General features: G+C 47.9%; 1 protein-coding gene across 1 annotated transcript in view; it reads left to right on the forward strand.

Annotated features, from left to right (window-relative positions):
- The window catches only part of ANKS6 (ankyrin repeat and sterile alpha motif domain containing 6), a 54,264-nt gene that overhangs the window by 24,740 nt on the left and 5,384 nt on the right, over positions 1-24,140 (forward strand). The window contains exons 9-14 of the mRNA XM_049784139.1: positions 4,618-4,821; positions 6,176-6,320; positions 7,818-7,993; positions 16,148-16,328; positions 19,410-19,477; positions 23,331-23,447. Of these exons, the coding sequence (XP_049640096.1) occupies positions 4,618-4,821; positions 6,176-6,320; positions 7,818-7,993; positions 16,148-16,328; positions 19,410-19,477; positions 23,331-23,447 (891 nt within the window). The remainder of the gene's footprint in view (positions 1-4,617; positions 4,822-6,175; positions 6,321-7,817; positions 7,994-16,147; positions 16,329-19,409; positions 19,478-23,330; positions 23,448-24,140) is intronic.

Below are 24,140 nucleotides of genomic sequence, written 5' to 3' on the forward strand. Positions count from 1 at the left end.
GGTCTGTCCTAGGTTAGACGCGTGCAAGTCAAATGCCCTACCTGCTGTACTATCTCTAAAGCCCATATTTTGTTTTGCCTTTTTTGTGTGTGGTTTTTGGGTCACACTCAACAGTGCTCAGGGGATACTCCTGGCTCCATGCTCAGAAATTGCTCCTGGCAGTCACTGGGGATCATATGGGATGCTGGGATTCAAACTGATGACTTTCTGCATGAAAGGCAAATGCCTTACCTCCATGCTATCTCTCCGGCCCCTAAAGCTCATATTTTAAAGTTTCTTACATTCTAGAATCCCCAGAAATGTCCTTATCAGAGCCATGCCTACAGCAGCAGCTCTTGCTGACCTGCAGACTGGTTGAGGGCCTGTCACTTCCCATCTCTGGACATCTTGCTCCTCAGAAGCTTCCTGGCTGGATTCTGGTTTCTGGGCTGATCGCTATATCTCAGGATGGTCAGGAGAGGGCGACATTGCAGAGGATAAATGAGCCGAGGCTAGCACAGATACCCACAGCCTCCCTCAGTACCCACAGACCAACTTGTGTCTTGCATAGATCTATCGGTGTATACCTGCCTGTTTCCTGACATGGATCCTCCCTCCTCTCCCAGGTAGCCACACCAGAGGTGTCACTCAGGGTATTTACATACCAACTAGGGGAGCTCTTACTGCCTAGAGTCTGATAGTCACGTTCAATAGCAGTGATTGCTCTCCTATGAGCATAGAAATGCTGTTTGTTCCTCAAGCACTGGGGGAGACAGTCTCGGTGTGAAGAACACAGAATCACTCCATCACCCACCTAGTTGTCACTGTAGCTCAGGTTTGGGGCCGTATATTTACTGAGCATTTCCCTGACTGTCTTTTAACACTGATGACAATGGCAGTCACTGTCACATCACAGATAATGAACACCCAAGGTAGCTGCTGCTGTGTGCCTGGAAGCTCAGTTCTTCTCCGTCCTCCTGCCAGCTGGTTGCAGACTCACAAAAGCCAATGCCCTTTTGTCCTTGTCCACATCTGACCTGCTACATTTTTTGCTGTGTGAACAGCAGAGGAGGGGCAGAGGGTGTGTGTGTGTGTGTGTGTGTGTGTGTGTGTGTGTGTGTGTGTGTGAAATACCTTCATGACACAGTCTCCCCCTCTTGTCTGATTTCCTTGTGATAACTATCTAGAAATTCCTGGGCTGGGAATGGAATGGTAGTGCAGTGGGTAGGGTAGCCAACCTAGGTTCAATCTCCAGTACCCTCTATGGTCCCTTGAGCCCCACCTGGAGTGATTGTTGAGCACAGAGCCAGGAGTAAGCCCTAAGCACAACCAGGTATGGTCCAAAAAAGTCCTAGGTACAAGGTGGTGAATGTCAATGCTTTCCAGAAAGTTCAGGCCAGTGGTTTACAGATGGCAGTCCACAGAGAGGTGTGAAAAAAGATTGAAAGTTACTGCTTTAGTCTCACACACACAAAGAGTATTGCCTGTCTGTTCTGTTCTCTTCCTGTCCTGCATCCCTGCTACACTCCCTATATTCTGGAGGTGTTGCTGAGGTCTGCAAGAGAAAGAACATCAGCAAAGTTCCTGGGAGCCAGAGTGGGGTAACAGGATACCCAGCTCCCCCCTCCAGGCTCCTGTGCCCTCTCCTCAGACCCTGTAGAGGTGCTCGTGCCCTCCTGCCTGCCATGGGCAGATGGTCAATGGCCGGCATCCTGCCCAGTGGCCCTTGCAACCCTCCTTGCTGAGCTGCACCCCACCCGGCTCCTGAGGCAGGTTTCGCTGTGGGATGCCCATCCCTGCAAAGCACCATCTGCCGCCCACTTCAGTGTCTTGCCTTAATTAAAGTTTGCCAGCACTGGGAATGCTTTTCCTCGGCGATCCTCCATCTTCACTGTGTGGGTTTTAGATTAACCTCAAACCCTATTTTCAGGGGTTGGGGCTAGAGCATAGTAGCATTTGCCTTATGACATGGGTTTGATCTCTGGCATCCTATAGTGTCCCCCAAACTCTACCAGGAGTGACTCCTAAACACAGAGCCAGGAGTAAGCCCTGCGTACCACCAATGTGGCCCAAACATAAAACTAAAAAGAAGCCTATTTTTAAAACTAAAAAGACAGTCAATTGAGTCAACAGTTGGGCTGAAGAGGGTGGGGAGGGTGCTTCCTACTTCACCTCATGCTGGCATGGGTCTCCCACTGAGCACTTCACCTGCTGCTATTCTCCTTCTCTCCCTAGGGTAAGGGGCCTTGTTTTTCTTCTGCTCTCTGCCAGCCTGCATTGGCCTGTGGGCCCAGCTGAAGGGCTTCTTTCTTAAGACAGACCCTCTCAACTCACCCAGCATCCCCAAGTTTTGTCTTGACTCTCAGTCTGCTCAGCCTAGTTTCCATCTTTTTTTCTTTTAATCTTTTTTTAAAAATATTTTTAGTTTTTTGGGTCATCCCATAAGTGCTCAGAGATAACTCCTAGTGGGATTCAGGGGCCATGTAAGGAGATTAAACCAGAGTTGGGCCCAGAGCGGTGGCGCAAGTGGTAGATCATTTGCCTTGCACGTGCTAACCTAGGATGGACCACGGTTCCCCCCAGCATCCCATATGGTTCCCCAAGCCAGGTGTTTTCTTTCTTTCTTTCTTTCTTTCTTTCTTTCTTTCTTTCTTTATTTCTTTCTTTCTTTCTTTCTTTCTTTCTTTCTTTCTTTCTTTCTTTCTTTCTTTCTTTCTTTCTTTCTTTCTTTCTTTCTTTCTTTCTTTCTTTCTTTCTCTCTCTCTTTCTTTCTTTCTTTTTTTTTTTTTTTGGTTTTTGGGCCACACCCGGCGTTGCTCAGGGGTTACTTCTGGCTATCTGCTCAGAAATAGCTCCTGGCAGGCGCGGGGGACCATATGGGACACCGGGATTCGAACCAACCACCTTTGGTCCTGGATTGGCTGCTTGCAAGGCAAACGCCGCTGTGCTATCTCTCCGGGCCCCTTTCTTTCTTTCTTTCTTTCTTTCTTTCTTTCTTTCTTTCTTTCTTTCTTTCTTTCTTTCTTTCTTTCTTTCTTTCTTTCTTTCTTTCTTTCTTTCTTTCTTTCTTTCTTTCTGTCTTTCTTTCTTTCTTTCTTTCTTTCTTTATTTCTTTCGTTCTTTCTTTCTTTCACTCGATCTCTCTCTCTCTCTCTTTCTTTCGTTCATTTTTTTTTTTTTTGGTTTTTGGGCCACACCCGTTTGACGCTCAGGGGTTACTCCTGGCTATGTGCTCAGAAATCGCCCCTGGCTTGGGTGGACCATATGGGACGCCGGGGATCGAACCGAGGTCCTTCCTTGGCTAGCGCTTGCAAGGCAGACACCTTACCTCCAGCGCCACCTACCCGGCCCCTTATAAAATTCTTTTTTTTTTTTTTATTTTTGGTCCACACCCGGTAACGCTCAGGGGTTACTCCTGGCTATGTGCTCAGAAGTTGCTCCTGGCTTGGGGGACCATATGGGACACCGGGGGATCGAACCTCGGTCCGTCCAAGGCTAGCGCAGGCAAGACAGGCACCTTACCTTTAGCGCCACCGCCCGGCCCCCTTCCTTTCTTTCTTTCTTTCTTTCTTTCTTTCTTTCTTTCTTTCTTTCTTTCTTTCTTTCTTTCTTTCTTTCTTTCTTTCTTTCTTTCTTTCTTTCTTTCTTTCTTTCTTTCTTTCTTCCTTCCTTCCTTCCTTCCTTCCTTCCTTCCTTCCTTCCTTCCTTCCTTCCTTCCTTCCTTCCTTCCTTCCTTCCTTCTTCCTTCCTTCCTTCCTTCCTTCCTTCCTTCCTTCCTTCCTTTCTTTCTTTCTTTCTTTCTTTCTTTCTTTCTTTCTTTCTTTCTTTCTTTCTTTCTTTCTTCCTTCCTTCCTTCCTTCCTTCCTTCCTTCCTTTCTTTCTTTCTTTCTTTCTTTCTTCCTTCCTTCCTTCCTTCCTTCCCTCCCTCCCTCCCTCCTTCCTTTCTTCCTTCCCTCCCTCACCTCCCCCTCCCTCCCTCCCTCCCTCCCCCTCCCTCCCTTCCTCCCCCCTCCCTTCCTCCCTCTCTCCTTCCTTCCTTCCTTCCTTCCTTCCTTCCTTCCTTCCTTCCTTCCTTCCTTCCTTCCTTCCTTCCTTCCTTCCTTTCTGTTTTTGTTTTTGGGTCACACCAGGCAGCACTCAGGGGTTACTCCTGGCTCTATGCTCAGAAATCACTCCTGACAGGCTCAGGGGACCATATGGGATGCCTGGATTCAAACCACCGACCTTCTGCATGAAAGGCAAACGCCTTACCTCCATGCTATCTCTCCGGCCCCACCAGGTGCAATTTCTGAGCGCATAACCAGGAGTAACCCCTGAGCGTCAACGGGTGTGGCCCAAAAGCCAAAAAAAAAAAAAATTAGAATGAGCCACCTGCAAAACAAGTGCCTTTACCCCTATGCTACCTCTTAGCCCCTGCCTGCTCCCCTCTTCACTCTAATATTGCTGCTTCAGTTCTATTACAGAGTAGCCTGGAGCTGACACAGTGGCCATGGGATCAGCTCAGGGGCCAGAGATGGGATGGGGACAGCACTTGTGTCTGGCTTGGACACAGGCAGAGACTGGGATTGTTTTCAGCAGTGCCAGACATTGCAGGAGTGTTCCTCCTGGTTGCTCTCACCTCTGCCCCATGTTTTCCAGCTTCGGAATGGAGCCCCCTTCACCCGACTTCCAAGTGACAAACTGAAGGCCGTCATCCCCCCTTTCTTACCTCCTTCCAGCTTTGAGCTGTGGAGCTCTAATGGGTCCCGAACTGGCCATAGTGGGAAGGTTGAGCCCACAAAGACGGTGCCACCACAGAGAGCCAGCAGAGGCCATCCTACAGGGGGAAGGGACACAGACACTGTAAGTAAGCCTCACAGCAGGTGGGTATCAATCTTTTCTCTCAATGAGGAGCTCAGGTTGGGCTAATCTAAGGTGAGGAAAGGAGTGTACCAAAAGGACATGTATTATGTAAAGGACATGAAGGACATTATGTGATTGCCATAGATGAGAGCCGAGAAGGTAGTACATAGGGCACATAGTACATAGGGCACATAGTACATTAGGGCACATGCCTTGCATATGGCTGATCCCAGTTTATATGGGGTACCACATGTCCCACCAAGCACCATGATGTGGGGTTCTGGAGGCCCCCATGATACTCTGGGGTGGCCCTGGTGATCCCTAGTTCTACAAGGTCCCAAGCGACACCACATTCTCAGGCCCTAGTGTGAGTCATCAGCCCATCAACTGACAATATCACGTCAAATAAGCGATTGGAGTGAACGGTATGAAAGTTGGTGTCCCAGTCCCCTGAACCTATTGTTCTGAGGAACACAGCTGCAACGCAGTCCCTCCTTCTCCCATGCACTGTGAACAGAGGGGAAGCCCTTGGCAGAATATCCAGTTTGGATTTGGGTTTGGTGAGGACATGTGGGACCAGACAGTTGGTGGGTTTGGTGGGGACAGTTGGAACCAGAAAGCAGGTGCTGGGCTCCCATCCTGACCCCCATGTAGGGTGACTCAGTCTGTGCTGGGAATGAGCACTAGGAGGCAGCTAGGTTCTGCTGGCATTTCCCTGTACTCACATGAATGAGTTCTCATGCCTACTGACTGCATGTGATATACCGTGTATATCACATGTATGTATGTATATATATGAAGGGTATGTATGTCGTGGTGGGTATCTGTCAGCATGTGCAAAGAGTGTGTGTAGTAGGTGTGGTGTGCATGTGGGTGTTTGTGTGCAGGTAGTATGTGTGGGGGGTTTGTGTGGGTGGTGTGTGATTGGGGGGGGTCTACAAGGTCTGTGCTCAATGTATGTGTGGGGTGTGTGTGGAGTCTGTGCCTATGCTGTGTATACGTGTGCAGGGTGTGTGGAGGCTCTTTGGGCTGTGTGCATGGTATGTATGCATACAGGATATATATATATGTGTGTCTGGGAATGGGTCTGCACTCGCTCTCAGGGGGTGCTTGTGACAGGCCATCTCCTGAGCTGGGGTGACCATGAAGTCTGTCCAGTCAAGGCTGGGCAGGATGGGTTTTGCCTCATTTGGAGGTGAATACTTGCTGGAACTCAGACCCCTTCGAGGCTCCTGAGGGTCTGAGCTGGGGTGAGCCAACTGTACTCCGTGCACACACCCACACTCTAACGTTGTGACTCTGATCTGAGGAGAAAACAAGGACCCCTCACCCTGATGTTCCCTTACTCTTGCAGACCCCCGTCAGGCCGGTAAAATTTCCGTCTCTCTCCAGAAGCCCCACCTCTCCCACCAACTCTGGAAACTTCAACCATTCACCTCATTCTTCCAGCGGCTCCAGTGGAGTGGGGGGCATCAGCAGGGAGCTGCATAACCGCTCAGGTGGGGACCTGGGGAGGCCCAGAGTCTGGAGACTACCCCCTGGCATCCCACTGCCCACTCCTGCTTTTCTCCTGTGTGGCTCTGGGATCTTTTCTTGTGCCCTCAAATCTAATATCACTTGCTTTCTGGGTAAAGCACAGGGAGTAAAGAGATGGAGATTTTTTTTTTTACTTTATTTAAACAGTGTAGTTACAAAGTTGCTCATATTACAGGTTTTTTTTTCTCACAGTAATAAAGTTGTTCATCTTGAGTTGCAATCATTATAGATACAACAACCTTCACCAGTGTGCATTTCCTTCCACCAATGTCCCCAGTTTCCTCTCACCCTCCTTTATTCCGTCTTTTCTCTCACCCAGTGGAGAGTTTTTATGAGAAATGCTGGAAGCTTTAAACCTTGAAAGTGGACCTCAGCCAGTTTTGTATTCCACCCCTTTCAATAGTAGAGGAGGAAGAGGTGCTCAGAGTGGCTATAAGGGCACTTGTCTTACACACAGCCAACTTAAGTTAGATCCCTGGCATCCAATATGGTCCCCTGAGCCCTACCAGGAATAACCCCAGAACACAAAGCCAGGTCTAAACCCTGAGCACTGCTGGGTGTATCCCAAAAACCATTTAAAAAATTGAATCCCCTTTTTGCCTCATACCTGGACTTTTGGGAATTTATTAAATGTTGACTCCTCGGGACTGGAGCGATTGCACAGCAATAGGGCTTTTGCCTTGCAAGTGGCTGACCCAGGACAGATCTCGGTTTGATTCCTGGTGTCCCATATGGTGCCCCAAGCCAGGAGTGATCTCTGAGTGCATAGCCAGGAGTAACCCCTGAGCGTCACCAGGTGTGGCCCAAAAAACAAAAACAAAAATGTTGACTCCCTACTGCTTCCCCTCATACTCCACTCATGTGGCCATGAAGCATATCTGCCTGGCCAGTGGGTCTAGCAGTGTTGGCCTTTAGAGACCCTTTTTGGCTGGTAGATGTAAGAATCTGGCCCCTGTGTCTGACTTTCAGTGTCAGCTCTGTGACCCACATTAATTCTGACTGCTCCCAGCACCTCAGTGCCCTCCCTGGCCTTCTTCTCCCTGCAGAAAAGAGTAGATTTCTAGTAGATGAGGAGAAGTAGAGCAGAAGCCAGGAAACGTGGCATGCTCAAAGCTGCCTGCACAGAATGAGGCCATTGTTGATGATTTAGTGGAGGTGTCAGGCTTTCCAACAGGTTTGGAAGGTTCAGAGTGAGCCCCAAAGGGACCAGAAAGATTTTCTTTAACTGCCAGCATAAGGCATTATGAGGGGGTCATGGGTGGTGGCTGCTGAGGCCCCTTAAGCTTTTGTGGCTCTGGGAACAAGATACCCAGCTTCCTTATCCCAAGCTGCATCTTTCTGCTCCTGTCCCACCTCCTGGAACACCTTCCGGGGTCAGGCTGAGCCCTCTCATGGTTGGTCCAGCCCCAAAGGTACATGGGGAGCCCACCAAATTGCCCTTCCTGGTTTTCTTCCCCCAGGTGGCAGCATTGACAGTGTCCTGTCACAGATCGCCGCTCAACGAAAGAAGGCTGCGGGGCTCTCAGAGCAGAAACCTGGCCACCGGTCAAGTCCAGTGGGCCCAGCTCCGGGCTCTGTTCCGCCTGAGCTCCCGGTCTCCCCTGCAGCAGGGAGCAGGCCCGGAGGCAAGGTACATGTTCTGCCCTCTCTCTCCTCCCTCTGCACACATACCTTTGACTATGGCCTGAGCTAGTGAGCATAAGTGGGCATGAGCAGTGTGGGCTGAGTCGAGACTCCCACAGCCAGTGCTGCCCCTGGGCTCTCCTAGGAATCCTAGGGAGGGGAATGGGCAGCTCCATGCACTGGGCCCCTGCATCTTTGTATTACTTTCTGCTTGCTCTGCATGACTCCTCCATGGGCATATGTTTGATTCCCACTCCACACAAGAGCAGAAAGGTGAAGAAGTAGACACACAAGCAGACTTCGGGAGGGGGTACCAAGATTCTTCTGGTGGGTGATGGTGTGCCTGACAGCACTGATAGTGCGCCCCTTCCCCCCCCCCCACACACACACGGGGACTGTCCATTATACCCTGGTGCTTGCCTTCTTGAGGTCCATACATGAAGGGGGGGGGCTCAGTACCACTCTCAAGAGCTCAGTGGGCTTGCGACCACCATCCCCTGGGTAGTTGGGGATGCCGCAGGGCTTTGTAGGGGACCTTCCTGAAAACCAGCAAGAAGAGATGAATGGACAGGGGGAGAGACATGGGCGTTACCCACGTATGGAGGGGAGCTGGAGGAAGGTTGTGGCTCAGGACTCAGCCTGAACCTCACCTGCCTTCCTAGGCACTGTCCCAGCCCCTGCAGAGCACTAGCTCCAGAGCCATCCCCAGGCTACTGCATCCAGGGGCTGTGATGGGAGAAGGGAAGCAGGAAGCTATGTGGATGGGTGTGGACCCCTCTACATGGGTGATGAAGGGCATGAACCCCCCATCCTTGTTCTCCCCCTTGCCCCCGAGGGTGAGTGGGACCCAGCATCTCCTCAAGGTGGCCCTCCAGATGATCCCCTGTGTGATCAGAGTCCATTGCCACCTCCAAGGGAGATCCCCCACCTTTCCAAATCCAGGTATAGCCTCCCTCAGAGAGAAAGCTAAAGAAAGCTAAAAAGCCTCATCCTGGCCTATGCGCAGAGGCTGTGCTGCAGGATGATGCTGAATGGCTGTGACTAAGTGTTTCTGGCCCAGCACCTGGGTTATACAACGTCTGTTACTCAAATTCCCTTAAGCCCTCGGACCTACATAACCGGGTTCCTTCTAGGCCACAGCTCTAGATAAAAGTATTTTTCTCCTATACATTAGCACATTTTCCACTGGGCTCAAATCACAGGTGTAATAGGACCCACGCAAGTAAGTTTCTTTTAACATCCTCTTCTAGAAAGGGCCTCCAGTGAGTGATACTTTTTTTTTTTTTTGCAGATTCAGATACTTATTGTATTTGATTAATTATTATTATTAATTTGCTTCTGTTGCAGGGTACTCAGAGCTACTCCTTGAAGTCAGTCTCTAGTCTGATGTTGATGCTTTTCCTCTTCTTAGTTGTCTAAAATTTTGCTTCAATTTTGATGAGCCCCTTAGCAGTGCTAGTATGTGGGCCAGAGTGATAGCACAGTGGTAGGGCATTTGTCTTGCACAAGGCATACCCAGGACGGACCTGGGTTTGATTCCCAGCATCCATATGGTCCCTTGAGCCTGCCAGGGGTGATTTCTGAGTGCAGAACCAGGAGTAATCCTTGAGCACCGCCGGCTGTGGCCCAAAAAACAAAACAAACAAACAAACAAAAAAAAAGTACTGGTATGAGTCGTCTCCTTGAGTGGGTGTTGAACATACTGTTGTGCCTTTAGGATGCATCTGGACCAATGTCTTCCAAGGGCAGGACTGTCAGAAGTCAGAATCTGGGCAACTGTCCCTTGTGCCATGCTCTTTTTTCTTAGCACAATTATGTGCTGGGGCCCTGTGGAGTTGTTTGAAACCTCAGGGTTCTGGGGTCCAAGCAGCATTCAGGAGGGAGATTCTCAGGGTAAAGACTGGGAAATTTGTTCTTCTCCTTTGTCTGCCAGCCCCCAAATCAGAGAACCAGGGACCAGGCTTCCTGTCAGAAGTTCCACTAGCAAGCTGGGGGCTCCATGAGAGTTCACAGAGACCCTAGGGAAGAATTAAAGAGGATTTGGTCTGAATCTGCAGCCCTGAATGTTGTGCTTTGCTACAGGCAGGTGTCTCTGTAAAGGAAGTATAAGCAGCAGCAGGGGGTCATAGGCAGTTGCAGGTGAGCATAGTCACAGGCAAGGGCAGGCATAGATGTTTGCAAATCAGCTGGAAGCCAGGTCAGGATGCACAAGATGAAGGGAGTCAGATCAAGTATGAAGTCTTCCCAGCTCTCTGAATGCCCATAGGCCCATCCATCGCCAGATCGGCTTCCTCTTCTCCACCCCCAAATTGCAGTGGATCAAAGCAGAAAGTGTGTGTTGTTTGGCTTAAGCATTGTGGCTGACAATTTGGCCTGGACAGAGACAGTTTCTTCAGGCCCAGGGGGATCAGGATACATCATTCCATTAGCCAGAGTGGCCAAGAAAACTGGACAATGTGTGTCCACCGCAATCTCAGTCACATTCTTATGTCAGCAACTGAAGGCAGGAGATGAAAACCATTCAAGTTGTTGAGGCAAGTCTGGGCTTCCACTGTGAAACCTTCCCCAGCTCCACAGCCCCCTTGGTGTGCAGATCCAGTAAGGAGTCAGGAATGACATCGGCCCCACATTCAGGCTCTTCTGCAGACACAGGGGTTCTAATATTTGGGAGCAAACCAAATAATTAAACAGTGACATTTCTTTCCCCAAGTCATGCTGCTCATGAGGTCTAAAGGACCATGGACTTTTCATTTGTCCCACTCAATCTGTTTTACAGGTATCTACCAATACTTTCGGGCTTAATCAGTGCTCTCTGGCTTAATTGAAAGCCTTATTATAGACTGTCTTTCTAGAAAAAGCAGGGGGAAGAATTCAGTAGTATAAATAGCTTATTGACAAAGTCTTTCAAAAAATGAGAGGGGCTTTTTTTCTATTTGAGGCTGTAGTTATCTCAGTGGAGTATGGAAGTCTTAGCACAGGGCATAGAGTGTATACAGGCCAACGAGCTATTATCTTTGTGTTTTTTTTCTATCCTACACATGGTATTCATTTTATAACCAAAAATCAGGATATCCAGAAAGACAAGAAACACCGTAATCACAAGAAACAGAGTAAAATCAGGTTCTGATTTTGGGTTCACATGGTTACTTGGATGATGTGACAAAGAATTTAAAAGAACTCGTTTCTCTAGTGAAAATAAGTCAGCATTGAAGACTCTAATGGGAAATTTGAACCTATAAGGGTTATATAAATAACTTTTTCAGTAGAGAGATTAAGGTAAGAATCTAAGGGACAAGCTAGAAGTAAACAAAGTAGCAGGGAGAAGAAACCCTCTCAGTCATTATGAAATGTTCCTTTCTACCCTGTGATAAGAAATAAGGATGCATTCTCATGGCACTGCAAGAAAAGAAAATGACAAACCATTAGCTCTTGTGAACATAAATATGAAAGCCCTCCACAAAGCAGCACTCAGTGATAAATGAAAGGGTAATGCATTCTAACCAAGTGGGTTCATCCCAGCAATGCTGGTGTGTGTGTGTGTGTGTGTGTGTGTGTGTGTTTCATCCCAGCAATGCTGGTGTGTGTGTGTGTGTGTGTGTGTGTGTGTGTGTGTGTGTGTGTGATATACTTGGCGGCGCTCAGGGGTTACTCTGACTCTGCACTCAGAAATCGCTACTGGCAGGCTCGGGGGACCGTATGGGATGCTGGGAATTGAACATGTGTTTGTCCCGGGTCAGCCACAAGTAAGGCAAATGCCCTACCACTGAGCTATTGCTTCAGCCCCAGCAATGCTGATCTTATCTATCAGTAGCAAAAATGATGCAATCCACCATATTAACAGATTAAAGAATGAAATGCAGAAAAAAAGGAAGTCAAACGCTTGTGATCAGAGCCTTCAGCTCACAGGGAACTGAAGAAAGGTTCCTGAAACTGATGGAAAATAGGCCGAACTTCTGTCTAGGGGGAGAGACAGAGCTCTGGGCCTGGAGGTCCAAGGCAAGGATGCTGCTGTCACATTGGTGCCTCTCAGCTTTGCACAGATACTGTAGCTGTGTAAGCTAAGAAAGAGAAATAAGAGGGACATAGAGGGGAAAGGAAGATTTGAAACTCTGTGCCCTTAAATAACATCCCTCTCCGCTTACAGAACTCCAGAAAATCTACACAAAAGCTCCTTGTACTCATTAGTTAATTCCCAGCAGGATATGTCAGTATACAAATGCCAATTTGAAATGATAACAGTTGCCATTTTTAAATCTAAAATAAAAAAAAAAAGACTTGTAATGGAAATGTCTTGTCTGAAAATAGGCTATTAAAGCAAGGTACTTTGATTTAGAAATAGAATATGAGCGGAATATGTAAACTAAAAGCAATGAAACATGAATAAAATCAAAGGAGCTCAAATTATTAGAAAGTTCAGTATTAAGATAACGATTTCCTAAGATATAATCTACAAATTCTGTGTCATCCCAGTCAAAATCCTAGAAGCTCACTCTTGAATTTATAGTAAGCTATGAAGGAAAAAAATATACCCCCAAAGAATTATGTAAAAGAATGAAATTAGAAAATTCAGACTACCTAGCTTCCAGATTGCCTGTAAAGCTTCAGTCATATTTTAGTGAAAGAACACACGTAGATCAATGGTATAGACTTGATAGGCCAAAAATAAACCCATACAGCAAAGGGCAACTGCCATTTTTAAACAATGGTGCAAAGACAGTTTCACAAAGAAAGGGTAGTCTTTTCAGCAAATAGTGCTGGAACAGTTGGTTGTCGCTATGTGAGAAAGTGAATCAGCATATATATCTCATGCTCAATTTTTTCCCTTGGGAGATGGATGAGCACTTGTGGAACCGTGTTACAGTGGATCCTTCTTTGCATACCTACACAGTTGATTTGTTTACTACGGTTGAACTAATTTGTATATTCCATGTGGTGAGCCCAGGTTGGTTTGTGCAATTGCAAATTTTTTATTATAACACCACGATTTAACAAGTTGTTCATAATGTAGTCTTGTGTTTAGGCATTAAATGTTCAAATACCAATCTCACCCTGAGAGTGGCCTTCCTTCTATCACTGTCCCCAGTTTCTCACTTACCATCTTAGTTTGCCCCCTTGCAAGCACAAACAAATTTACTTCATATTGTTGTAGTAATACTAAGGCAAATGGATTTTAAAATAGGGTCAACTCGAAATGCTTGTTGTATCTCTTAATGGTGTTAAAGTTGTTGTCTAAGGATTGACTGGGTTGTAAATTGTGCTAGATGAGCTTTCTGTGCTGCTGTTTAGACTCACTGAGCTTGGTGGTCTTCTGGGTAACTTTCCTATCAGATAGCTGTGCAATCCTATTTGGCTGATAGTACTACAAAATGTTGAGATGTCATGTGGTCCAGGGTCTATAGATCTGGAACAAATTTGGTGACTTGATATTTTAATAAGGTTAAGTTTAGAGCTATGCTGTTTTTGTTGTTGAGTGGAGGGTATAGTTGTGGGCTGCTATGGTTTCGTGCAAAAGGGGGAATCTGCCCCCACTCATTCTGAGAAGGCCCAGATCATATCATTCTGAGATATCAGCCCAGATCAGACTACTCAGAAGAATTGACAGTCATCATTTTCTTTTTAAGTTCAGTAGAGGCGCTGGGCCCTTTTTTGGTGAGTCCAAGTTTTAACTGTGAGAGACTGAAGGGGAAAGGATGGAATGAACCCTATGCGTGGCTATTGAATTGAAGTCAAGCTAGAGCATAAGTGATGCTTATAAGTACAAACATATATGGACACACACATATGCTCTCTGTGTGTGGAGATATCCTTCATACACGCCCTTGTTCTGTGCCCCAAGAAAATCTGAATGGGATATGCAATGAGAACATTGCACCCACGTAATGCATTTTTTTTTCTTTTTTCTTTTTGGGTCACATCCTCCTGTGCTCAGGGGTTATTCCTGGCTCTGCACTTGGGACCATATGGGATGCTGGGATTCAAACCACAGTCCATCCTGGATTGGCTGTGTGCAAGGCAAACGCCCTACCTCTGTGCTATCTCTCCAGCCCCTATTGTATTTTTTTAACTTTATTTATTTTATTGATTGGCTTTGGGACCACACCCAGTGGTGTTTAGGGGTCACTCCTGGCTCTGCATTCAGAAATTGCCCCAGGCAGGCTGGAGGACAATATGGGATGCCTGGAGTTGAACTAGGTCCTTCCTGGGTCAGCTGAATACAAGGCAAACACCATACCGCTGTGCTTCCCAGGTATTGATTTTTTTTTTTTTTTTGGTTTTGGGACCACACCCTGTGATGCTCAGGGGTTACTCCGGGCTCTTTGCTCAGAAATCACTCCTGACAGACACAGGGACCATATGGGATGCCAGGATTCGAACCACCATTGGTCCTGGGTCAGCACTTGCAAGGCAAACGCGCTACTGTTGTGCTATCTCTCCGGCCCCTGGTATTGATTTTTAAAACATAGTTTTCTAATAAAAAAAGGAGTGAGAGCTTGGAGAAGTGGTTTATTCCAGTACTGGACCAGCAATGATACAGGCTGAGCCTAGAGCATACCTTGGCATATGAAACAAAGGAAATGCTTTTCAAGAGGGCTTTCATTTTCAAAATGCTTTTCAAAAGAGATCCAACCCTCTGAGGAAGGAAGGGATGGAGGGAGGAAGTGCATGTGAAAAGGAACATAGGAGCCCATATGAAGGGTCTTAGTAACCAAGTTACAGCAATGTGAGCAACTCTATAAACTTATGATAATACAGTACAACAAGAAACAATGCATTATAAATATAGAATTAGATGAATGTATTAATACATATTATATATATTTTGTCAGAACTGGGATTGCATAACTATAGCACAAATAAAAATGAACAAGTGTTGGGTTATTTTACAAAGACTAAAATAAGTCCCTGTGAACCCATCCTACTATGAGTAACTCTCTGAATAAGACAGCAGGGGGGAAAGGAGTGACACTTCCTCCCAGGAGTGCCGCATTCAGTCAATGTGGTGGGAGTGGAGAGCCACACATTCCCCACTCTCACAGCAACCTCCATGTCCAGAGAGAATCCAACTAAGAGGGCAGTAACTGGCAAAAGTTTCAAGATAAACAAGATGCTTCACTTCCAGCATCTCCTCCTCCTCCGTCTACTTCTGTCTTAAGGGAAGAGTCGTGATTACACATTGAGGGGTTGTGAGCGCCCCCTCACCCCAACCATGGCACAAAGGGGGGGGGGGCAATAGTGAACACTGAGCTCATAACTCTCTAGGTGTGTGATGCCCAGAGAACAGCAAGACACCTCTGTCACTGCTGTTCCAGATAATCACATGCAGCCCTGATTTGGGGGACCGAAACTTTGAGACCCAGAGGGAGGGGCACTTTGTAGGACCCTTTAAGGGCATCTAGGTCATGAAATGCCAAGCAAGAGGGAGCATTTGGTATGTGTTCTTGCGTATGGGTCCTGGAGACAAAGGTGAAGTTGGCATCTATGGCATGGCCCAGAAACACCTTCCTTTTGAGAATCATTCCACAGCTGGGTACAGATGACCCTGTAGAGTCTTGTCAATGTGTCTCTTGTGCTAGTCTAAGATGATTTCAAAATAAAATGGCTTGAAGAAGGAACGAATGCGCTAGTTCACATGCATGTAGGAGGGTATTCTTTGGTCCAGAGATGGAGTGTAGTCTGTTTTGATGAGGCAAAAGGAACCCTTGCAGATAATAAGCTACACTCTCTTTTTGGGGCAAGGTAAACTGAGAGGAGCATAGGGTACAGGCTGCTAGGGGGTCCCTTGCTCTCCTGGGCAGCCCTCTTCCCCACCCACCCCTGCTTCCCTGGAACTGCACTCAGAATACCCATTTCTCTCTCTCTCTCTCTCTCTTGGTTTTTGGATTACACGTGGCACTGTTCTCAAGGATTACTCCTCATGGGCTTGGGGACCAATTGGGAATGCCAGGGATTGAACCCAGGTTGGCTGCATGCAAGGCAAGGCAAGCACCCTATCTGCTGGCCCCCAGAATGCACTTTCTGCTCAACCTATTTTCTGGTGGCTTGGGCCAGGCTGGGATCTCACTGAGTTCCACCCCACCCACATCTTTGGGGGTGAGGCTGGAATGTATGTTGGTGTCATCTCTGCACTCCAGCTGATGTGTCTCTGGTCTGGTCTGGCCAACAGAAGCTGGAGATGAATAAACAGCCTTCGTCTGGAGCTTCCACTGCCTCCAAGAGTACCTCTCCCACGCTTACCCCATCACCATCACCCAAGGGCCATGCAGCTGAGTCCTCTGTGTCTTCCTCCTCATCCCACCGGCAGTCCAGGAGCAGCGGGGGCTCCAGCAGCGGCACAATCACTGATGAGGGTGAGTCCCCTCCCCACCCCATTCTCCACTCCGTGACTCAAGTGGCCCTCAGCACTCTGGACTAGCCTTTTTGTTTGTTTGAGGGCCACACCCATCAATGCTCAAGGGTTACTCCTAGCTCTGCACTTAGAATTCACTCCTGGCAAGCACAGAGGACTATATGGGATGCCGGGATTTGAATCGCCATCCATCCTGGATTGGCCACGTATTAAGTCAAACATCCTACTGCTGTGCTATTTCTTCGGCCCCACTGGGTTTAGCTGTTAAAGCTTTAAACTGACAGCTTGGTTACCCCACTTCTATCCCCAAGTCTGCTTTGGGGCTCAATGAGCTAAGGCTATTATAGGCTCCTGCAAATCAGTTTAGAATATGGGAGAATTTTGTTCGCACTTGTACAGGGAGAATTACTTCCCTGACCTCAGGTGAATGTGTCTAAGATTGTTCAGATCTGCATGATGTTGGTTCTAATGGACTTTCACACCAGGCTAAGCTAGAGTGAACACAGGAAGTGGGTCTATGGGGTGTGTTTGGGGTATCTTGTCAGGCTTTAGGGGGTCTTTATTCATTGCTCTAGGGGTCTTCCTCTCCCGCTGGTAGGGGGGCCAGGCTTTCCCCTAAACTCCAGGAAGGCTCATTTTTTCTTATTAATAAATAACTTAGCAGTTAGTTTAGTGCTATTTCCTTAGCACATCTGGCAAAATCTCAGGGTGATGGTTACTAGTTTGCCTTGGCTCCAAGAAAAGGCATGTGACCTCCATTGCTGTCATGTTCTTGGAGGTTGAACTGGGCTTGCCTTCCTCTACATTTTGTTCATTGTTCTTGGGATGATTTGGAGGGCCATGTTGGGGAGCATGCATATGGCTGCAATGCACTGGAGATGACACACCTTTTGTGGTGGTGCCGGGAATTCCAGAAAGTGGTGCAGCAGCCAGCACAGCACTTGGAGGGGCGGGGGGGAGGGGAGTAGAGCCTCATTCCGGCATGACCAGTGCTTTTCCAGTACCCTGGCTATGTGGCAGGCATCAGTGTTAGGATCTACCCTGCTGAGTCTGTGGGTTGACTGAGAAAGAAGAGCACCTCGAAGGAAAGTTGGCATCCTATGGCCACAGGCAGAGTGGTGATTCTTCGGGGAACCAAGGTGATAAGTGTCTACCCCACTGGGAGAACTTGGAAAGCCACAGACATGAATTGCAAGCCCCGTCCACGGGGTGATAAGGACAGGAGACAGGAGACACCCCCACCCCATAAAAATAAGAAAATATCAAAGAACAGGTTGAAGTGATAGCACAGCAGGTAGGACATTTACCTTGCATATGGCCAGCCTGAGTTTGACCCTCGGCATCCCATATGGTTCCCCAAGCCTGCCAGGAGTGATTCCTGAGTACAAAGCCAGGAGTAACCCCTGAGCACCACTGGGTATGGCCCCCAAACCAAGACAAACAAATAAAAAAGCAAAACAAAATATAAAAGATAAAGACAAAAGGAGAACCCTCTCCCTTAAAGCTGCCCTTTGGTGGTTCCAGGGAGGTTGGGTGAGAAATGAGACTGAGAAAGGATAAATGGGGTGGGAGTGGAGGATGTTACCTGTCTCCCATGTCCAGGGTGTCTTCTGCTTATCCCTCTGACTGAGCTCTTCTCTGATCATCCCCACATTGCAGAGTCTTGGGACCAATCAGGTCAGGGATGGAGGTGCATTGAGGGGCATTCACTGTAGGAGACTTCAGTGACCGTGACACCAGCTGAGTTCAGGTCAGCTGTCCTTTTTGTACCTCCTCAGATACCCCGTTCATGCTCTTTTGTCTCTGTGAGAGAAGTGGCACAGCAGATGGGTGGTACAGCCCAACTCAGAGACCCCCAGCCTTGAGTCTCTGTGGTGGATCGGCTGTATGGCCACCCAGCCCGATGGGCCTCATTTTCTCCTCTGTGTCCCAGGAACTCTGTTAGGGTGCCTGATGACAAAGAGTATGTGCTGCTTGTTGCCCTCACCACTTTGTGGTCTCTGCCTCACAGTGTTCCTTCACGGTAGGGACCTTCCCTTTCCTGCATTTTTTTTGTTTGTTTTTTTGGGGGGTTTTTTTTTGGGTCACACCTGGCGGTACTCAGGGGTTACTCCTGGCTGTCTGCTCAGAAATAGCTCCTGGAAGGCACAGGGGACCATATGGGACAGTGGGATTCGAACCAACCACCTTAGGTCCTGGATCGGCTGCTTGCAAGGCAAACACCGCTGTGCTATCTCTCCGGGCCCTTTCCTGCATTTTCTCATTGTGTCAGAAATGCTAGCAGCTGGTGAAGGATTTAGAGGAAATCCAGCACCCCTTTCTTCCCCAGTCAGTGCATAACATTGACACTTGTCATCACTTGCCCTTTCATTAACCTCTGTGCTGTTTCCTGCGAAGAGAGGCCTTTCATTGAGAGCCTCTGTGAGACACTGTTCTGTATCCCTCAGTTCCTTCTCCATAGCTTTGATCAGTCTGGTAATGCCCATTTATCCCTACTGGGCGTGTCTTTCCCTCTATGAGTTCCGGGTAGGCCCACATTGACTCCCCCAACCCTCTCCTCTAGTTCTGCCTCCTCAGGAGACCCACGGTCTCTGAGCTCTGTAGTTCACTCCTAGGACTGATCTTAATCCCCCTCCCCCAAAATCTCTCTTCTCTGAGGAGCCAGAGAGGCCTTGCTGGCAGGAGCAGCTCCTCGGATGCAGCCACCAGTAGCTAGAATGAAGTTTGGAGTTGTTCTGGGACAGAAGGCAAACAGAGCTTCCAAAATGGGATGGCCATGGCTGTGGCAGCAGTGAGGGCAGCTGACTCAAATCTTCCCATCCTGACTCCACAGCCTGACTCAGTTCAGGGCCTGGAACAGGGGCCCATAGCTGCCTGTGGGCTGGGGGTGGGATACTCAGGACCAGCCTCCAGCCACCACCCCCATAAGCTTCACAGCTTTAACCCCATGATCCACGATCCCTGCTGAATTCTCAGAGAACTTTCATCTGAAATAAGACGCCCCATCTATGGGAATTGGATCACTTCACTCAGGCATTTTCTCAAGTTCTGAAACATGTTTGTATGTTTTCCTTATTCACAGATGAACTGACTAGAATCCTTAAGAAATTATCCCTTGAGAAGTACCAGCCCATTTTTGAGGAGCAGGAGGTAAGGACATCCTTCTTGACCTATGTTGATGCTAAATTCTGTCATTTGACAGATGAGGTCGTCAGAAACGGAGAGTTTTGTTCCATGTGCGAGCACTGAGCCTGTCATGACAGTTAGCAGAGGAGATGGAATGTTCTGGGCACATTTTATTCAGTTTATTACATGTTGGGGACTGACTTGTTTGAGGACATTTTGCTGTTCTCTCTGCCATAGCCCAGCTTTTCACCTAAAAGCAATATGCAGTCTTGCTGTAAATCTCTGAGCTAAGAGAAAAGAATGTAGCTGCAGGACTTAATTTAGCTATAAGCCCGGAGGAGAGAAAAAACTGCCTGGTCCAGTTATCAGAAACTAGGCCCCATTCCTTAAGACCACATTCCGGAGTAATTTAGGCTGTTATCAATAAGTATATGCTATATTGTCTGTTCAAGATCACTTAGGCAAGCACATATTGCACCATTTCCTGATAGTCAAGCAATTAGGAATGCAGCTAGAAGGACACTAGAAGTTTCCATTGAAACAGCACGTTCAGTATAGCTTAAAGGTCATCCAGCCCCTAGCCCACTGCCCACTTCCTTATGAGCCTTCGCGCCAAAAGTATGATTGACATCACCTTTGTACTGCCCCTTTTTCTCCTTCACTATTTAAGAAGGAACTGTAGCCAATAAAGACACCCTTGAACAGTGAGACGCTGCCTTGGGTCTTTATTATTAACCTCTCTCAGATTTTTTACAGTGTGGTTGTTCTTCTACTCAGCAAAATAGGAGTGCAGTCGTCTGAGAAGCCTTCCCAGCTAATTCCTGCTGGCCGGGTCCCCCCTGGGGGGTTTCTGGTCACTGCAATTACAGTGGATCTCAGGGACCTTATGGTTTGTTCTGTGAGAATGGAACTCTTTCATTTTGAGCCCAGATCTCACTCCTGCAAAGTTTGTATCTGTCCTAAAAGCACCCTGTGGAAAGGAATGACCAGGCAGGCTTTTGGGTAGTGAGGAGGTCACAAGCACATGGCATGCATATCTGATATTATCTCTCTCAACTAATCTGAGAGAGTTCCCATCCACTCAGCGGCACTTGCTGTCACATTGAATCTGTTTTCTGTTGTTTGGCAGTTCCACAAGACCAGGTGTATTTGTGTGTCATTGTATGTCTCCTGCCTGCCCAGGTCTGTCTCTTAGAGAATCAAGATCTTTGTCTGCACAGAAATTCCCGGGCAAGGTTCAGAGCAGGGTTTTCCATTGTAGTCAGAGGCAGAGACCACCTGACCCATCCTCAGCAGGCAACCTCTCTGCTGAGCTTGGCTCTCAAGGGGACAAAGAATGAATGCGATGAGACTTGAAACAATGAGTTGTCCTGTGGAGAACCAGGAAGCATTATGCTGGCCCAGAGGCCCTGTCACAGAAGGCCCAGCCCTGTTTCTATGTAGTGTCTCAAAGAAGCAGTTCTGCGGTATTTAAATAAAAATTAAAACAAAAGGGACCGGAGAGATAGCACAGCTCGTTTGTCTTGCAAGCAGCCGATCCAGGACCTAAAAGTGGTTGGTTCGAATCCCAGTGTCCCATATGGTCCCCCGTGCCTGCCAGGAGCTATTTCTGAGCAGAGAGCCAGGAGTAAACCCTGAGCACTGCCGGGTGTGGCCCCAAAACAAACAAAACAAAAAAACAAACAAAAAATTACAACAAAATAAGCAGTTCTATGGGACAGCCAGCAGAGTCCTGGTTCCAGGGACAAAGAGGGGAAGAGAAGGAAGGGACTGAATGGGGTGGTGGTGGTGGTGGTGGTGGTGAAAAGGTACTGAAATGAAGTCTGTCCTCCGAATCACTGACTATCACATAGTTTAGTGTATAATAAATGCATTGTATCCCACTAAACTCTAAAAGAAAATTGCCATTTTGGCTAAATAAAGCTCTTTTCTCAGCCATTAGTCCCTTGGGGGGAGGAAGTTTAATCATTGCTTTGGAATATTGTGAAGCCCAGTGGAGGCCTTGGCAACTATTATGCTTGTGATGACTGTCAGGAACATCCCTGAGCTAGTCTTGATGCTTTGGTTCAAGAAGCAGATGTTTGTACCAGGCTCTCTTCCTGGCCTTGCTTCTCAGCCCTCATCATCTTGGCCAACCTGCTGATGCCTGAAACTTTAGCCAGGTACTTACATGAGTCCTAGAAGACCATCCTACATGAGGGCACTGCCTGCTTTGGGTTTGTGTAACTGTGGACCTTGCCCTACACAGAGAATGGTATAGGGCAGGGGTCTCAAACTCAATTTACCTGGGGGCTGCAGGAGGCAAAGTCGGGTTGAATCTTGAGTGCAAAGTCAGTAGTAAGCCTTGAACATTGGGGGATGTGACCCAAACAACTAAAACAAAACAAAACAAAACAAAAAAAGATTCCTCTAGGGCAGGGCCACAAAATGTACGGAGGGCCGCAAACGGCCTGTGAGCTGGGAGTTTGAGACCCCTGGTATAGGGAATCCCTCTCAGGAAATGCTACTTCTTGCTTTGGAAGTGCCTCTGTTTCTCACAGCAATGACATGCTGTGGTTCTTCAACTTTTTCCTCCTTCCTTAAGCCAGCCTATTGGTGTATTCAGTGGCTAGAGGTGAACAGGGAACCGGAGCAGCTGGCACATCTCTCTGGGCCCAATGAGATGAGGCATTTTCAGTTTTGAGAGGAAGGCAGGAGGTGTGCCAGGTGAATTTGCTGTGGTCTTAACTCCCTCACAGCCAGACTCTGTGGGCTCTGGGGCACAGATAGCACCCAGGGGAGGGCCTGAAGCTCCTGGACAGAGGGAGTCTGTCAGGGTACTGTGATACTGAAATGATACCTTCTTTCCTTCGTTCGTTCCTTCTTGCTTCCTCCCTTCCTCCCTCCTTCCTCTTCCTCTTCCCTCTCTCCTTTCCTTTCTTCTTCAATTTCCACTTCCTCCTTTCTCCCTCCCTTGATTCCTTCCTTTCTCCATCCCTTCCTTACTTTCTCCCTCCCTCTCCCTCTTCTTTCCTTCCTTCCACCCTTATTATTTCCTTTTTCCTTTCTCTCTTCCTTCCTTTTTTCCTCTCCCTTCCTTCATACATTTTCTTTCTTCTTCCCTCTTTTCCTCCTTTCCTCTTTCCTCTCTTCCTCCTTCCATCCTTTTCTTTGTTCTTTCCTTTCTCCCCTTCTTCCTCTTTTTGTTCCTTCCTCCCTTTCTTCCTCTGCTTCCTTCCTTTCTTTTTCCCTCCCTCCATCATTCTCTCCTTCCCTTTCTATCTTCCCTCCTTCTGCCCCTTCCATCCCTTCTTTCTTCTCCCCCCATTTATCTCTCTAATACCTGCCTGTGTCCTAGGACTATATACTTCCAGAGATTGAACGCCATTCTCCTATAATACAATGCACACTCAGCCTATGAAACTTTCTCTTGGGTCCAGCTTGTTGATTTTCTCTGTCTCTCCACAGTCTGCCTCTCTCTTGTCCTGGGAGGGGGACACATGGTGAGTACCTTCCCAGGTCTTCATTTTCTGTGCTCTATCCCATAGTACTCTAGGTGCAACCACCCTGAACCACCCTTCTAAAGGACTCAGTTCCCTCCTTGGCTATTCTGACTGAGTCACTACTGCCTAGTTTTGCTTCATTTCTAGGCTATTTTCAAAGCACACATTTCAACCCAAAGAGGAGCACCTCAGGCTGGTGCTGGCAACTGCTCATTTATTGGCCAGGATTCCAGTTGAACTTCTGGGGTAAAGTCAAGAGTGGAAAGTGGTTCCATTGTAATAGACTCACCAGTGATGAGCACTGAAGTGACTCCTAATGCCTAACTAGGGCTCAGTAATATGGGGAAAGAGTAGTGTGGCTTTAACCACTAGATGTGGCTCTGCCCTACCGACAGGTGGACATGGAAGCCTTCCTCACCCTCACTGATGGTGACCTGAAGGAGCTCGGCATTATGACAGATGGATCCAGACAGCAGATTCTGGCCGCGATTTCGGAGCTGAATGCAGGCAAGGTATTATCTTGGAACTTTGCTCTCTCCCAGGTCTTGTGGCCCAGGTTCTGATGGATGGGACCCCCATGGGTGTGTCACCTGAGGACACACTTCTCAGCCTTTCAGTCACCACCCCCTGTTGTTGCTTCTTCTGCTCAGCTGCAGTTGTACATTGCTGCACTTCAGCTCCACCTACTGAAGCAGTTTCCCTGAGCCCCACTACCCCAGGGCTGTACTCCAAGTACTCCCTGAACCCCACTATATGGTGGGGTGATGGATGAACTGGGAAGCACAGGCAGTCCTCAGACACAGCTGTCCGTTAGTCTGTCTATAAGTTCCCAGCATTGACAGCCAGTATTGAGTTTCTGTTCCATGGGTTTTAGAAGGTTGGGGATATGCTACTGTATCATGCTGCAGACACATACATGCAGAAGTGCACAAGCCCCAGGAAGTTAGGAAGGGCCTCCCCACTCAACACATGCCTCCTCTTGTCCACTTAGCTGCCTTGGGTGGATCTGATTTCCATGTCGCCCTTCAGCCACCACATATAATCCTCATGGACACCTGCTCTCTCCTGCTGCATCCTTGGGCTCCTTACTCCAGGGATATAGCCCAGGGATTTTGCTCACAGAGCAGACATTGCTGTGGACATCTCTGTCTTCTTCTACTGCTTCCTGTGGCTTATGTCCCTGGGTCCAGGTATTGAACCCAGGT

This window comes from Suncus etruscus, chromosome 1 (assembly GCF_024139225.1).
Source record: "Suncus etruscus isolate mSunEtr1 chromosome 1, mSunEtr1.pri.cur, whole genome shotgun sequence".
Classification (NCBI taxonomy): domain Eukaryota; kingdom Metazoa; phylum Chordata; class Mammalia; order Eulipotyphla; family Soricidae; genus Suncus; species Suncus etruscus.